The sequence below is a fragment of the Lissotriton helveticus genome, chromosome 2_2 (genome assembly GCF_964261635.1).
Source record: "Lissotriton helveticus chromosome 2_2, aLisHel1.1, whole genome shotgun sequence".
In the NCBI taxonomy this organism is placed as follows: Eukaryota; Metazoa; Chordata; class Amphibia; order Caudata; family Salamandridae; genus Lissotriton; species Lissotriton helveticus.
In genome coordinates this window covers 107,370,752-107,387,792 of record NC_136060.1, presented here as the reverse complement: position 1 = coordinate 107,387,792, position 17,041 = coordinate 107,370,752, and the positions used below count along the sequence as shown (strand labels likewise).

The following is a 17,041-nucleotide window of genomic DNA, read 5'->3' as shown; positions in this document are numbered from 1 at the left end:
AGACATCCGAGAACAACTTTGAGCACTGGCACTTATTCCTTTACAAATTAAGCACTTATTGATCAGCAGTTTCTCTAGTTTAGGATAATATTGGGTAGGTGGCCCAGAAGCAGTGTTTGAAGTGATGAGCGTCAAGCACAAGAAAATCTGTTTTTTTAATCAACGGGCAACGCGTCTGGAGACCAGCTGGCAAGTCTTCAAGATATGGGTATGAAAAAAGAGAACATTGTCGCTGGTGCTGTGTGATAACACCAAGAAATTCGAGACCAGTTCTTGATTAGTCAGTTCTGATATTAAGTACAAGGGTGTTAGGCAGCAAAGAAGGAACATTAGGGGTGTTTCTACTGTGCTGCTTGTTGGAATGCAGTAAATTATGTGTCCTACAATCTTAGTTGTCAAGTAGTTCCTTCTCATGTGCAATACCTGCAGTCAGCCTTGGACTTATCCGTAAGACAATTTAGATTTCAGTGCTCATATGGGCCTGGACGTCCATGAATGAAATGTGTTGTTGGCTAAACAATCAATAGTTGCTAAAGTTGTCACAAGCATTATATTTTCTGTTTTTTTTAACTTGCAGTCACTTGGGAGTGATGAACACGCAACGTGTTATGTCACCCCCTTCATATCAATGTAATGCTGTTTAATTTCAACTGGCCGAAGTCTCTCCCCCCAGACCTATGGGTTGGAGCGACCATCACCTCATTGAGCTTTTTGTTACAATGGCAACACGTTCTACAGGGAAGCCCGATAAAACAACTTTCAGGCGACCCTGGAAAAAGCTCAAATTGGAGGACTTCCATCGTCTTATGGCCATTTCACCTCTGGTTCTTACGGATGACGTCGCAACGGGATATAACGCCCTGTGCGATTGGATCGTTCAAGCGCTTGATGCACTAATCCCGGCCAGTTGGAGTAGAAACCGTTCTTTTCAGCCTACTCCCTGGTATTCGGAGACGCTTAGGAGGGCCAAAGCCATCTGCCGTCGAGCCGAAAGAGCATGGAGGAAGAACTATGATGGTGATCTGAAGGTGCGTTATCTTGCTAAGGTAAAGGTGTATCACAGAGCTGTCTGCCGGGCTCGAGCTGACTATTATGCTTTGGAGTTCCAGGCGAGTTCCAATCCATCCAAACTGGTTTTTAAAGTCTTGAAGGAGCTCACATTGAACAGACTTCCTAGCACGGAGATTTTCTCCCTTGCTCACTGTGAGTCGTTAGCCAGCTTCTTTGTGGAAAAAGTAAATGCTATCTACCGCTCTTTTCCCAAAGTCGATCCTGACAGTACGTCTTTTACACTTCGTACCTCACAGTGCTTGGCCTCGTTCCTTTTACCTTCAGAACAGGAGTTCAGTCTCCTTGCGGCCAAGGTTAAGTCTGGTTCACCAGATGACCCTCTGAGACCAGTCCAGTTTTTGGACTCTGCGTCTGTTATCCTTCCTCCTATTCGACATCTTGTGGATCAATCCCTTACCACCGGGGTGGTCCCACCCAGCTGGAAGGCCGCCTGTGTCATGCCCATCATAAAAAAGCCTGGTCTGGATCCGCTTAAACCGGAGAGTTATAGACCTATCTCCCTCCTTCCTTGGGTGACAAAGATCACAGAGGCTCACGTAAACAACATTCTAACAAAACATCTGACCTCTGCACACCTACTGGATCCTACACAGAATGGTTTTAGATCTGGGCATAGTACAGAGACGGCACTCCTTTATATGGTTGAACATCTCCGCTCTGTACTAGATGCAGGTCAAACGGCGGCACTGGTCTTGTTAGACCTTAGTGCCGCCTTCGACACTGTATCCCATGCCATTCTTATTCAAAGGCTTGGTGAGGCGGGTATATCTGGCAAGGCGCTGGATTGGTTCCAATCGTTTCTCTCGAATAGATCCTTTCAGGTAGTGGTTCCACCTTTCAGATCTAAGTCTCATGCCATCACCCAAGGAGTTCCGCAGGGATCGGCGTTGAGCCCCACTCTCTTCAACTTATATGTACAACCTTTGGCGGTAGTTGCGAAGAGTTGGGGTCTCACAATGGTATCATACGCCGATGATACCCAGTTGGCGGTGGTCCTCAATGGGGACCCTGATCCATTGGCATCTAACTTCGCGGATGGTTTGAGGGCTTTTGCCAGTTGGCTTACAGCCAATTGTTTACAGCTTAACGCCCTCAAAACCGAAGTGATGGTAATAGGGAACCGCCCTGATCTGTGGGGTGCGAGTTGGTGGCCTAATGAATTGGGTCCCCCCCCAAAACCTGTTACCGAGCTAAAAAACCTCGGTGTGTGGCTAGACTCTAAACTAACCTTCGCATGTCATACTAAGAAGGTAGCATCCATGTGCTTCGGCATCCTGCGGGGTTTGAGGCCTATCCTCAAATTTTTCGATGCCCCCACATGCCAGATGGTGATCCAAGCTAGTGTTTTATCGAGGCTGGATTATGCTAGCTCGCTGTTTTTAGGCGCCAACCAGGCGGAGATTATGCGACTCCAACGGGTACAGAATGCGGCCGCCAGGGTTCTGGTGGGCCTACCTCGCTTCTGTTCAGCCCGCAGTACAATCTCTAAACTGCATTGGTTACCAGTAATTAGACGCATAGAGTTTAAGACCCTTTGTTTTGCGTTCAAAATTCTTATTACTGAGACTCCCACCATCCTCCAGCATCTTTTGACTCTGTACATCCCTTCACGCAGTCTGCGCTCTGCAGGTCAGAAACTAGCTCTTGTCCCACGTTTCCAAAAATGTAGATTAGGTGGTCGATCGTTTACAGTGCTGGCTTCCAAGCTTTGGAACGCGGTTCCTGTCCACATTCGATCTCTAGAAGATCTTTTTTCATTCAGGAAAGCAGTTAAAACCTATCTTTTCCCATTGCCCTATTAAAAGCCAGCTTATTTCCTAGTTGTTGTCTGTTGTGTTACCTGTTTGATATAGCGCCGGGACGCCCCTTTGCTGGGGCAGCTGCGCGCTCAAAAAAATTGATTAACATAACATAACAATTTGAACATTCAGATTTCTGTGAATATCAAAAACATTTGTCAGCACAGAGATCATATGTTGCTTTCCTAGACCAGTGGTTCCTAATCTTTTGACTTCTGTGTACTCCCAATGAATCATTATGTGAATCTAGTCATTTTGGTAAGTCAGGACCTCTTGCCGTAGCAGTTTCTATGATTTGAACACCAAAACAATACACAAAAAATACAAAATCAAATATATACCTAACAAATGCTCTAATATTGAAACATTATGTTTACTGCACAATCAAATCTAGAAAATGTTTTCACATTTTCAATTTTGCTTCTTTAATTGTGTATACTTTATTAATTTTAATGTATTCATTTTAAAATATATATATTTTTTGTAAACCGCCACGGTACCCTTGCGTAGGCCTTGAAGACCCCTGGGGTCTTTGGACCACAGGTTAAGAACCACTGTCCTGGACAATATATGATGTTCTGGCTTGCAGGTATTTGGTAGAGTGTGAAGTCCTCAATGTATCTTTCTGACTGCTCTGAACTTAACTGTGGCACAATGAAACATGTTTAACTGATAAAAGCAGAACAGAGTTGAAATATTACAGTTTGTCTTTTGACAGATGATGATTCTATAAGCACAACGTCTGAGGATACTTCTAGTACTCAAGTAGCAAAAAGGATACCCAAAAAAGGTAAGCTGCTTATGAGCACAAGAACAGAGGGTATATAGATTGTTATATATTTTTTCCTGAAATTGTCTGTACAAAGAAGGAAAAGCGGGGTGATTTGCATGTCTGCTTCTAATATGCCATCTTGTAATAGATGTTTCTGTTGGTTGGCTGCTCAGAGTATCATGATCTTCAGTTTCTCTCTACTGCAATCCTGCTGCCCTGTTTGGTCCTCAATCATGGAGGTCCATTTAGAAAAAAGCCACATGAAGTGAAATTATAAGAACTTTAACCCAGTGGAAATTGGCAGAAGTTTAATATTATGGTCTTTGCCGCTAGTGATATCACAGGAGGTTACAGGGAAGTAAAGAACTAACAGAACAAAGAAAGCTGTTGTGGCATCTGCTTGCACCTTTGACATCTCTATTGAAGTCTATTGAAGTCATGGTTACTAGGGAACGTATGTCAATGCTCTTGTTGCAGCTTGCTTACTATGAGTTGGAATCTTACCATTTGAAATGTAACTGGAGAGCTGACTGACCTGTTGTCCTGCCTGGATGGGATCTTCTTCTTATACAATAAACCTACAACTTATATCTTCAAATCTGCCTTGCGTGATCCTTCTCTCTGGATGTCAGGATCCTAACTGGCGTAGTCGGCAGCTCATAACTTGGCAAGAAGATCCCAACAAGATCCTTCATCTACAAGTATATTTAATTCATTTTGAAGCTCTTTAGCTTCCCACTACAAGGTACTGTCTTTTTATATTACTATTAAGAAGGGTTTTACAACCTCATTCTCCTCCCACGTCACACATCTTATGAGGAAATTTTCTTGCTTCGATATTATTTCTTCACTATATGTGATTTTCATCTATCTAGATATTCATGTCACTTAATTGTGAGAGCTGTTTCTTCGCCCCGGATCTGCTTTGCATGCGACACTGTGTTGCAGAGACATTGTTCATTTCTCCACGTCTGGCACCAAGCCTGCACGTCTCACCCGGGTTGCGGGGACGTTTTGCTCACTTGTGTGTGTGAGACATCTAGCTCACTTCTGTACTGTGCTCTGTGTTGGCGTGTGAAGTGCAACGGTTTAGGCAGAGCTTGCATATTGCATCTTACATTTTGAAACTCGCACTCCCTGCTCTCGCGTGTTTACCTGTATGCTCTGGACTCTTCTTCCGGACCTCGTGGGAGTGCTGATTGTTGTTTACTCTCAACTTCCGCTCTGCGCTCCGTGACATCTCATGCCTCTCTCTTCCTGAAGTGGATTGCCGAGGAGTGATGTCATCGCGATTTGACCTGGCATTGCCCCAGGCGGCCATCTTGTATTTGGCTTTTATTCTTCTCTTCAAGTTGGTTACCTAGCAAAGCGCACTTCAAGCATTATTTACTGCACTATGACATCCTGGTTTCTTGCGCTTCTTCTCTGTGATGCGCACACATAATATGGATTACTTTTGTTCATTTTAAACAGAATGGAATGCTTCTGTGTCATTCATGCTTCACGCGGATTGCCACAGCTTATTATTAAATGTCCTTTTTACATGGTCGTCATTCACGCTGGTGAGCACAGCAAGTTGTGAAAACCTCATCATTTTAAGGGAGAGGAATGATTCTGTGTCATTCATGCTTCATGCTGGTGGGCACAGCTGAATGATTCTGGGTCATTCATGCTTCACACTGATGGGCACAGCGCATTGCTTTTAATACTCATCATTCACACTGGTGAGCACAGCTAATGTGAAAAGGTCATCAGTTTTAAGTTTGGACAATTTCAGGGTTTTTAATATGACTATGTTTCTCTACATGTTTGTTTAATGATAATTTAGTATCTTGCTCACTTTCTATATCACTAACTGTCTCATTTATTTATTCTTAAGTGTTGCTCCAATTTTCTTCTTCTACATTATGCAAAATGTCACAGGTCCTCCTTTCTTCTTAGTGTCACCCGGGGAGCCTCACGTAAGGTGGTAAAAATGGAAGAAGGTCTTTGAACGTTATGCAAGGGTTCGTGGTACATCACTCAGTGCTGCACAGCTACACTGTTGAGGTCTGAGGGCCCAGGGGTCTATGATCACCTCCCTGAGTTAAATGACACTGAGTCTCAGGATCTTGATGAATTTGAAATTTGCATTTCGAGACTTATGTTACTCACCTGAGAAAACTAGCATCCTCTTGCAGATTTACCCATCTTCTTGATGAGAGAATTAGGGATCAATTTATGGTTGGATGTAATATTGAGAGAGTTAGAGGGGAATTATGGATGCGTGATGAGCCATCTCTCGATGAAGTGCTACATGTGGCAAAGAGAGTTGAGCACTCTTTGTAGTGTGTTGAAATTATCAAGAAGGATAAGAAACCTGTTGTACAAGTAATTAAGGCTGATGTTAAGAAACCTGTAGGGAAAGTAGAAGGAGGGGAAGTAAAAAGTAAGTTCATCATCAGAAAGTGTTACAGGTGCGATAAGCATTTAGCCATGATAAGAGGTGTCCTGCGTTGAAAACTGTATGTTCCAAATGCAAAAGAAGGGGGCATTTTGCTAGTGTGTGTAAATCAAGAGCAATATCCTCCGCAAAGGTGAAATGTGTTGATGCTGAAGATGTTTCAGAAGAAGATTTCGTTTGTGGACAAATTGTTGTTCAAATTTATGATTTGGGGATAAGTCCAAAACATGTCTGGTTGATACTATTCTTGTAGAAGGAGAACCTACCAAAGTCCTTTTCGACTCTGGTGCCAAAATTACAATAATCTTCAAATCTTTCTTTCTCAACAAACTTGCTAACAGAATTACTTTGTACAAACCTGACATTAAGCCTCTAGCATATGGTGAGGAGCCTATACCTCTGCGAGGTTATTTCACTGGGCTCATTGAGTATAAGCAACGTTATGTATCTGGCAAAATATACGTTTCTAAGAGGGGAGACAGCATAATAAGCTGGTTTCACCAAGGAAATTTAGAGGTAATGCTTGACCCTAAGTAGTAGTAATCCCATTTTTCTTAAAGATAGAGTTAAAATGGTTCAACACTCCTCTTCCCTCAGTACTGTCACTATAGATCACATAAAACACAGGTTTCCTAACGTTTTCAGGGAAGGACTTGGATGTCTGAAAATTTTCAAACTTGAAATACGTTTGCGTGCTGGTGCTCAGCCTTCATGTTTCAAAGTAAGAAATGTACCCTTAGCCATCAGGGAGGAAATGGAAAAAGAATTACAAAAACTTAAGGAAGGAGGTATAATAGAGGAAGTGGAGAGTACTGAGTGGCTGGCCCCAGTTGTCGCAGCTCGCAAATCTAATGGAAGTCTTTGTCTCTGTGTTGATTTGAGACAACTTAATAAAAGTGTTATAGTAGATCATTATCCACTACCCAATATTTCCAGGCTGTTAGTTTTGCTGGAAGGTGTTAAAGTGTTCAGCACCATTGATCTCACTTCGGCATACCATCAAATACAGCTGGATGAGGCCTCGAGAGATCTTACAGCATTTTTATCGCCTTTTGGGACTTTCAGATTTGTGAGGATGCTGTTTGGCCTTGTGTCGGCGGCATCTGTTTTCCAATGGGTTATGGAAAAAGTCCTTAAGGTTAAGGGTTGCAAGGGAGTATGTGTCTACCAGGATGACATTCTCGTTTTTGGTAAGGATGAGGAACAACATGGTCATCGCCTTTGCGAGGTACTGGAGAAGCTGAATAAGGCAAATGTGAGCATTAAAGCTGAGAAGTGTCAGTTTGGTGTCTCTCCCATTAGTTATTTGTGTCACACTATCTCAGGTGATGGACTCTTACCTAAATCTGACTTAGTAGATACCATCACTGGCATGTGTGCACCAAGTTCAATAGAAGAGTTTATGAAATTCCTTGGCATGATAGAATATTCATAGAGAATTTTGCGGTACAAAGTGCCAACATGAGACTTCTACTCAAAAAATGGGTTGAGTTCGTATGGAATGATGCTTGTGAACATGAATTCAAAATAATAAAACAGAAACTCAATTCAGCTCCATGCCTTAAGAGTTTTGATCCCCTTAAAGTATCTTTTATCACCACAGATGCTAGTCTTAAGGGTTTAGGAGCAGTACTCCAACAGCAGAGTGATGAAGTCTTGTTGACTATCATGTTTGCTTCACGTGGGTTGAAAGATGCTGAGTCACGACACTCGGTCATCGAGCATGAGGCCTTGGCTGTATTCTAGGCCATAAAGAAATTCAAAAAGTTATTATAGGGAACAAAATTAATTGTTAGGACTGATCACAAGCCCCTGTGTGAGATATTTACAGAAAAAAGGGATCGATTCTGTCTCCAGCAGGATTACAGAAATGGGTAGTTGCCTTACAAGAATTTGATTTTGACATAAGGTACATACCTGGTGTCGAAAATGGGGTAGCTGACACACTATCCAGACTCGTGGGCTCTGTGGATGAGACTGAAGAATCGGATGATGATTGTGATGAAGATACCCATGTGTGCATTGTTGATGAAGAGAGCTGATTGACCTTGCTAACATGTCCTGCCCATCAGCTTTGCAGAATTTGTGTTCCACTTCTCCCTTACATTACACGGGGTACGGTGTGTCTTCCGTGAGAGCCCAGTAAAAAGATAAGGTGCGTGTGACACCATCTGCTAGTTCTAGGTGCGTGTGACTGTTTGGGCAACTTTGTATAGAGCTTATTGCAATTGGCACAATCTGAATCTGGTTATCCTGTATGGTTCTGTGTAACAGTTCACCTGAATCAAAGAGATTGTGTTTGGTTACATTTTGCAATTTTTAGAATTAAGTCATTTTGGCTAGTGTTCTCTGAAGGTTGAATAGTCTAGTGTATTGTTTAGTTATTGATTATTTAATATAGGTGTATTCTTATATGCCAAATGCAGTCTCATAAGCTATGGTGTCCAATCATATATCTGGTTCGAGCCTCATATGTGCTGGTGGAACCTCATATGCACGCGTAGAGCTTCGTTTAGCAAATCCATCTTCCTTAAAACTGAAAAATGAATGTGTAATTATATTGGCATATTGGATCTTTTGATAAGTCAGCTGAACTGGTTATACAGGTTGTGCTAGCAGCACAAATTTCAAAGTTCAGATGTAAGCCTGTGGGAGATGTTTTTTCCATATGCATGTGGAACAACATCTAGCAAGGGTTGATGTCACATTGCTCTATAGGCTTAAGACTACGGTTTACAAGTAAATTAAATTATGTGTTGCAAGTAAAAAGCCAGATTTAACACTTCGTAAGTGGCCAATAAATGTATGCTAAAAGGTGTGCATAGCTGCAGAGTTTTCAAATCTGACACATAGCCCCCAATTTACATTTACCATTAAAAATGTGATGTTAGAAATGTGGTCTCTAGTTGGCACAGTCTGCACCCTGTCCAAGTAGGGACAGCAATTTTAGTCAGGGTAAGCTAGATACACATCTTCAATTAACCTTCGCTCACCCTCTGGTAGCTTGGCACAGAGCAGACATTCTTAACTTAAGAGGCAATGTGTAAAGCGTTTGTGCAACACACGCACGGTAACGCAATGAGAACACGACAAAAAGACTCCCCACTGGTTTAGAAAATTAGATAATATCTATCAATGATTTAGGAATCAATGATGGGGGAAACGCGTCTGCCCACTGGAATTTGGAAACAGATATATATATATATGAGTCCATGAGCGACATTGGGACATCAATCAGGGCAATGCTGTCCTCAGACTTTGGGCATTGACTCTCTTTCCGGTCTTTGATTACTGTTTTTGCAGTGCATATGTGCCGCCCTCCTTGACCGGAAAAGTAATTTCACTCTACTGGGGAATCTCCAATTGTCTTTGACTGGTCTGTTCTACTGAACTAGGAACCATGGTCTGTGGAAAATATGTTTTGGAGCACTTGGTGGCTGAAATATCATGGTACTAGTAAGCTCATCTTTATATTGACTGTTTATGAAAGCGACTAAAGTTCAAATATATAAATGCCTTCTTGAAAGAAATAAAATATGAAGCTGCATGAAGAGCGAAGAGGAGGGAGTTCCAAGCTTTTGCTGCAGCGACTGAAGTCTCTGTCATCAGATTTACATAGATCTGTTCTCGGGACAGTTAGAAGACAGGCCTGAGAGGATCGCACATTTTTTGCAGGAGATTAAATTGGAGAGTTTATGTACCAAGAGATCTGGTATGTGTTCAAAGATTGCTCTGTGCACAATTGTCAAAGCTTTAAACAACGCACGAGCATTAACTAGAAGCCAATACAGTTGGGCTAAATTAGGAGAGAAATGTGTTCTTTTTAAGATTTGGGCGATTAAGTTTAATCTGGTTGCTGCATTTTGAAACAGCTGTAATTGATTAATTAGAGTATCTAGTACAGCATGAAAAATAGCATTACTATAGCCAGGCCTAGAGGGAAGTCAGGCAATGATAATGGCAATGTAATACGCTTGCTTACTTAATTTAAAGAAATAAAGATCGCAGCATTTTCAGATGCCAGAAGAAGATTTTCGCCACATGATTTACTTGAATTTTCAGTGACAATTCATCATCTATACAAAAAATGTTGCCATGCAAAAGTGTATTTGTGTTTGTCATCTACATTCTTTTTGAGGATATTTGCTTAAGATGTATTTTAATTCATTGATAGCCACTCCACATTTACTTTCCCCGATTTTTCATTAACAAAGACCACAACTGAAGACCAAACCTGGGAACATTGTACAATAGGGCAATATGATTTGACATACAAAGTGGTGTCAGAGTCAAATGATATTGCAATGTGCACATCAAATAGTTATTCATTTCAAGAATGCATGAGCAATCGAAGAAATGGGTTTGAAATGAATTTGCTCTTGCTCAGTGCATAATTTTACTTGTTCCCTTACTCTAAATTAAATCAATTTTCCTTTTAGAGCATTCGACCTCCAGGAGCTGTAATGGGGAAAGCCACATTACCTTAGAGGATGAAACAGACTTGCCTTGTGTCAAAAGGAAAGCTTCTGAATGTGGTAAGGATTTAATCTGTTTATGTGACATCTGAATGTGCTTAGGTGTGTATGGATGTGTTCTTAATAGGCATTTTTGATTCTAAATACTTTCTTCAAAATGTATTAGAGAAAGCAACATCTGTGGCAAAGTAATAACATTTTAATTTAATGGGACTGGCCTGCTGTCCAGTATTATTTTTTAGGTCCCTGGTCCTTTCAAATCTAACTCTTTACTCGAGACTTACGAAGTTAATAATAGCCAACAAGACAACACTGTGCAGTTTGATGTATGGTGTAAAATTAATATGCTGTTATAAAATCGCTAAAAGGCATTTGGTTTGTGAACCTCTGAGTGTCTTTTATCTTGTTTGCATGTTTTGTGGAGTGCAGCACCCTAAGCTTCTTATTGTTTTGGTTTCATCAATATTAGGTCACATGCTTGTTTTTGAACAAAGCTATACTCTGCTAGTGAACTATAATGAGAGGGAAACACAAACCAGGAGTTCTGTTTGCTTATTCCAGTTTGGCTCTCATGGTGTTTTAGCAATACAAAAGTCAACATTATTTACCTGAAATAAGCATGCCTATGTCATGATTTGCTGTGGACAGATACGTAACATGAAAACAATTGTTTCAGCGGGGTTATTTAGAGGAAGTTTTTGTAAATGTGTGTATTATAACAACTGGATGAACAATGATAGACTTGTAAAGATTCTACTGTGTTATATTGCAGAATGAATAAAGCAATTAAATTCGAATTTGTAAGTCAATTACATTGGATTATCTGAACTATGAAAACAATAGAAAGGGCAAAGAGAAGAACATTGAGGATAGAGTGTTTATGAATTTATGATTCAATTTAGCAATGTATACTACACCGGTGCATAGTGATATACCAAAGGAATTACTATTTCTATGTTACTTTGACCATACCCAGATTCCCAAGGTTATTAAGTTCAAGTTCAGAAATTTGTATAGCGCACTACTCACCCAGAGGGTCTTAAGGCGGAGGGAAGGAGGGTGATTTACTTATCGAATAGCCAGGTTTTTAGCTGCTTTCTGAAGGAGAGGTGGTTCTGTGTAAGGCGGAGGTGGGTGGGGAGAGAATTCCAGGTTTTGGCCGCTAAGTAGGAGAAGGATCTTCCTCCCATGGTGGATCTATGGATGCGCGGAATTGCAGCGAGGGCTTGATTGGACGATCGTAGTTGGCGGGTGGGGGTGTAGAAGGACAGTCGTGTGTTGAGGCATTCGGGTCCTAGGTCGTAGAGGGCCTTGTGTGCGTGGGTGAGGAGATGGAACGTTATTCTTTTGTTGAAGGGGAGCCAGTGGAGGTCTTTCAGGTCACCGGAAATGTGAGCTTGACGGGGGATGTCCAGTATGAGTCTGGCTGAGGCGTTTTGGATGCGTTGGAGTTTTTTCTGTAGTTTGGCTGTGGTTCCGGCGTAAAGGGTATTTCCATAATCCATTCGGCTTGTGACCAGTGCGTGGGTGACTGTCTTTCTTGTTTCGGTGGGGATCCAACGGAAGATTTTTTTGAGCATGCGTAGGATGTTGAAGCATGATGATGAGACGGCGTTGACTTGTCTGGTCATCGAGAGGGAGGAGTCCAGGATGAAGCCCAGGTTACGTGCGTGATCAGTAGGTATGGGTGCTGTACCCAAGGACGGTGGCCACCATGAGTCGTCCCAGGCAGAGGGGGATGATCCTAAGATGAGGACTTCCGTTTTGTCCGAGTTTAATTTTAGACGGCTGTTCTTCATCCATTCGGCTACTTCTTTCATTCCTTCGTGTAGGTTGGTTTTGGCGGTGTTTGGGTCTTTGGTGAGGGAGAGGATCAGCTGGGTGTCGTCAGCGTAGGAGATGATGTTGAGGTTGTGTTGTCGCGCGATGGATGCGAGGGGACTCATATAAACGTTGAAGAGGGTGAGACTGAGTGATGATCCTTGTGGTACGACGCAGATGACTTCGGTGGCCTCTGATTTGAATGGGGGGAGGCGGACTATCTGGATTCTCCCGGCGAGGAATGAGATGATCCAGTCCAAAGCTTTTCCTTGTATTCCGACGTTGCTGAGGCGTTGTGTAAGGGTGTTGTGGCAGACTGTGTCGAAGGCGGCGGAGAGGTCAAGTAGGATGAGGGCAGCTGTTTCTCCGTTGTCCAGTAGCGTACGGATGTCGTCTGTAGCTGCGATGAGGGCAGTTTCGGTGCTGTGTTTGGCTCGGAAGCCGAACTGTGAGGGGTCGAGGGATTTGTTGGTTTCAAGGAAGGCGGCGAGCTGATTGTTGACGGCTTTCTCGATGACTTTGGCAGGGAATGGGAGGAGCGAGATGGGGCGGTAGTTCTTAAATTCAGAGGGGTCTGCTGTGGGTTTCTTCAGAAGGGCGCTGAGTTCGGCATGTTTCCAGATTTCCGGGAAGGTGGCGGAGTTGAAGAAACAGTTAATGACATCGCGGAGGTGGGGGGTGATGATGGAGTCTGCTTTGTTGAAGATGTGGTGGGGGCATGGGTCGGTTGGCGATCCTGAGTGGATGGAGTTCATCAGGCGGATGGTGTCTTCAGCAGTGATTGGGTTCCAGGCGCAAAGGTTGTTAGAGTGCTGTTTTGGTTCGGGTGTGGGCGGTGTTGACTGGTCTTCGGACTGGTTTTCAAAGCTGTTGTGTATGCCGGCGATTTTGTTGTGGAAGAATGAGGATAAAGAGTCGCAGAGGTCTTGGGAGTGAGTGATGTCGTTGGTGCCGGCGGTGGGGTTGGTAAATTCTTTTACGATGATGAATAGTTCCTTGCTGTTTTGGGTGTTGTTGTCAAGTCGATCTTTGAGTGCTGATTTCTTGGTGGATCGGATAAGTTGGTGGTGTTTGGGGGTGGCGTTCTTGAAGGTGGCCAGGTTGTCAGTGGTTGGGTTTTTTCTCCATGCTTTCTCGAGGGTGCGGCAGAGTTTCTTGGATTTCTTAAGGTCATCGTTGAACCAGGGGGCTTTTTTGCTACCTTGCTTGATTTGGTGACTTTTCAAGGGTGCTAGTTCGTCGGCGCTGAGGGTGATCCATTGTGTGAGGTTGGTGGCTGCTTGGTTTGGGTTCGATGATTTGGCAGGAGGGTTTAGGTGAAGCGATGTGAAGAGCTGGTCGGTGGTGATTTTGTTCCAATTTCTTCGGGGAATAGGTTGTTGGGGGTTGTGGGTCATGGTCTTTTTGTAGTTGAAGTGAACGCAGCTATGGTCCGTCCAATGGAGAGCTGTAGTGTGATCGAAGGAGATGTGCTTGCTGGAGGTGAAGATAGGGTCGAGCGTGTGTCCGGCAAGGTGGGTGGGGGTGTCAACAAGTTGTTTGAGTCCGAGATTGGCCAGGTTGTCCAGAAGGGTGGTGGTGTCGTTGTCGGTATTCTTTTCCAGGTGGAAGTTGAGGTCTCCCAGTAGGATGTAGTTCTTGGAGGAGAGGGCATGTGGGCTGATGAAGTCGGTGATGTCTTCGCTGAATTGTGTGCGGGGTCCTGGAGGTCTGTAGATGAGGATGCCTCTAAGTGTGGTCTTGGGGTCGGTGTGGATCTGAAAGTGAAGGTGTTTGGTGGTAGCGAGGTTATCGTCGGAACTGGTCGTGATGCGGATGGTGTTCTTATGGACGATGGCTATGCCTCCTCCCGTTTGGTTGATGTGGTCCTTTCGGATGATCTTGTAGCCGTCCGGGATGGCTATGGCGATGTCGGGCGCTGATGAGGCGTTCATCCAGGTTTCTGTAAGGAAGGCGATGTCCGGCGATGTGGTGTCGAGTAGGTTCCAAAGTTCTATGGAGTGTCTGTGGACCGAGCGGGTGTTGAGCAGGATGCACTTTAGGTGGTTGTTGTCGGAGCTCTGTTTGAGATTAGTTGATTTAGTGTGGGTCCTGATGCAGTCGAACTTGCAGGAGTGGCAGGTGAAGGGTCCATGGGTGTGACCTGGGGCGGCTTCGTAGCAGTTAGGGAATCGGCCGGGGTTAAGTGCTGAGAGGGAAGCGTCGTCGTACGTTAAGCGGTAGAAATGGGAAATACGGGGAGTAGGGGGTCTGGCGCTGGGCACGGTCCAGGCGCGGACGGGCGTAGACGGGCTTACCTTTGGCGCACCTTCGGCGTGCATGGGGCGCGACCGCTGCGCGTTAAAGCATCTGACATATGTGAACAGTGGGAGGGGAGGGGCGAGGGAGGAGCAGCCTGGAGGCGGGAGCGGGGTGGATATCCGGCCAGGGAGTCAAAACAACAACAACAAAAACCAAAATGGCAGCAAGCCAAGATCGAGACAGGATTGGGGCACAGTCACATAAAGCGCGATGCGAATGGCAGTGGCACTGGCACAATCAGGCAAGGGTGATATCTTCAGGCAGCACAGTACAATTGAAAAGAAAGTTACAGCGCACTTTGGCAGTCTCGCGCTACGAAATAATTATGCTTAGCGATAAGTTAAACAGTCAGGCAATCTAGCGCTACGTTATAATAATGTGCACGATCTGGCAATAGCAATAGTGGTAGCAAGGCGAGGTGGCAGGCAGCAGTTAGGCGGTATAGCGCTACGATACCAGGTAGAGCAGGGGAGCAGCGTGAGGAGCGGCCGCTTCTGGTGGGAACAGGGCGGTTTAGTTATTGGGTTGCACCTTCTTGTTTGCCAGGGGTGGCTCCTCCGTAATGGCAGAGGAGTGTCGCCACACTGCCCAGAGCAAGCAGCTGATAAATAAAATCGTAATAACATCATGTTATTATAATTTTATTTATCGCTGTTTGAGCCTCACATTGAGTGTAGGGCGAGGCCCGGCATGGCAGTGGGGACCAGTAGTGTGTACTCATAAGTGAGCATTTCAGTTTTGCTGGCCGTCTTAGGATTTCCAAACAGACATGTAAACGTATAACAGGCTCCCAGACACTGTCTGAGTGGCAAATAAGGCTGCTCAGACCAATCCTGGTGCTGCTCTCATGCTCGGTATAAAAGAGGGTGGTGATGGATGGAGCATCTGAACAAATCAAACACTCCCACCCAGTCAACATATCTGGGTTTAATCCATCACCGTTCTTTACCCCACTCTGCCACCCCAGTTCAGACATGGCCATATGCAAATCAGTCTGACCCTGTGCCTCATGGGAATGGTCCAGCCCGAACTGCCAAGCCATGCCTTCCCTGGACCGGATTCAAGCTTCCTAGGACTGGTTTCTGGCAATACAGCCGTCTTCAGCCAGGCTTGCTTGAATCCAGTGGAAAAGTGAGCAAGGGACTCACGTCTGAGCATACCCTGCCAACTTATGGTGAACAAAGCGGTACAAAAGAGGGTGGTGATGGACGGAGCATCTGAACCAATCAAACACTCACACCCAGTCAACAGCTCTGGGTTTAATCCATCACCGTTCTTTAGCCCACTCTGCCACCCCAGTTCAGACATGGCCATATGCAAATCAGTCTGACCCTGTGCCTCATTGGAACAGTCCAGCCCGAACTGCCAAGCCATGCCTTCCCTGGACCGGATTCAAGCTTCCTAGGACCGGTCTCTGGCACTACAGCCGTCTTCAGCCAGGCTTGCTTGAATCCAGTGGCAAAGTGAGCAAGGGACTCACGTCTGAGCATACCCTGCCAACTTATGGTGAACAAAGCGGTACAAAAGAGGGTGGTGATGGACGGAGCATCTGAACCAATCAAACACTCACACCCAGTCTACAGATCTGGGTTTAATCCATCACCGTTCTTTAGCCCACTCTGCCACCCCAGTTCAGACATGGCCATATGCAAATCAGTCTGACCCTGTGCCTCATGGGAACAGTCCAGCCCAAACTGCCATGCTATGCCTTCCCTGGACCAGATTAAAGCTTCCTAGGAACGGTTTCTGGCATTACAGCCGTCTTCAGCCAGGTTTGCTTGAATCCAGTGGCAAAGTGAGCAAGGGACTCACGTCTGAGCATACCCTGCCAACTTATGGCGAACAAAGCGGTACAAAAGAGTGTGGTGATGGACGGAGCATCTGAACCAATCAAACACTCACACTCAGTCAACAGATCTGGGTTTAATCCATCACCTCAGTATAGCATGAGAGCAGCATATGGATTGGGTGGGGAGCCTGTGCTTTGAGGCCCATCCACTTCCGTGCCAGAGGAGAGGAGCAACGAGGCAGCCATCAGCGTCAGCAAGAGCAGAGCAGCAGGTAAGTGTTTTTTTATTTTTTATTTATTCCCCAAACCCCCGCTCCCTCACCCTCCCGGCCAACCTACTATTTTAGATAGGCGGTGGCTGCCACTGTTGTTTGCATGGCTCTGTACAGATGCATTATAGAAATTACACTTGGAATGCTCACCGCCCAAAATGAGATTATCCCAGAACTTGCAGTGTGCACTTTTTTGTTTTACATCCTTAGGGCTTTACTTAGAGTTTGGTGGGCGGGATACTCCATCACTTAAGTGGTGGATATCCCATCCACTGTATGACAAGTGCATTATAGCCAT

At 44.6% G+C, this 17,041-nt stretch overlaps 1 protein-coding gene across 1 annotated transcript in view; it reads left to right on the top strand.

The window, feature by feature from the left end:
• Positions 1-17,041, top strand: part of PAICS (phosphoribosylaminoimidazole carboxylase and phosphoribosylaminoimidazolesuccinocarboxamide synthase) — a 321,486-nt gene that overhangs the window by 178,390 nt on the left and 126,055 nt on the right. Inside the window, exons 9-10 of the mRNA XM_078678871.1 lie at positions 3,589-3,660; positions 10,525-10,620. Coding sequence (XP_078534997.1) covers positions 3,589-3,660; positions 10,525-10,620 — 168 coding nt within the window. The remainder of the gene's footprint in view (positions 1-3,588; positions 3,661-10,524; positions 10,621-17,041) is intronic.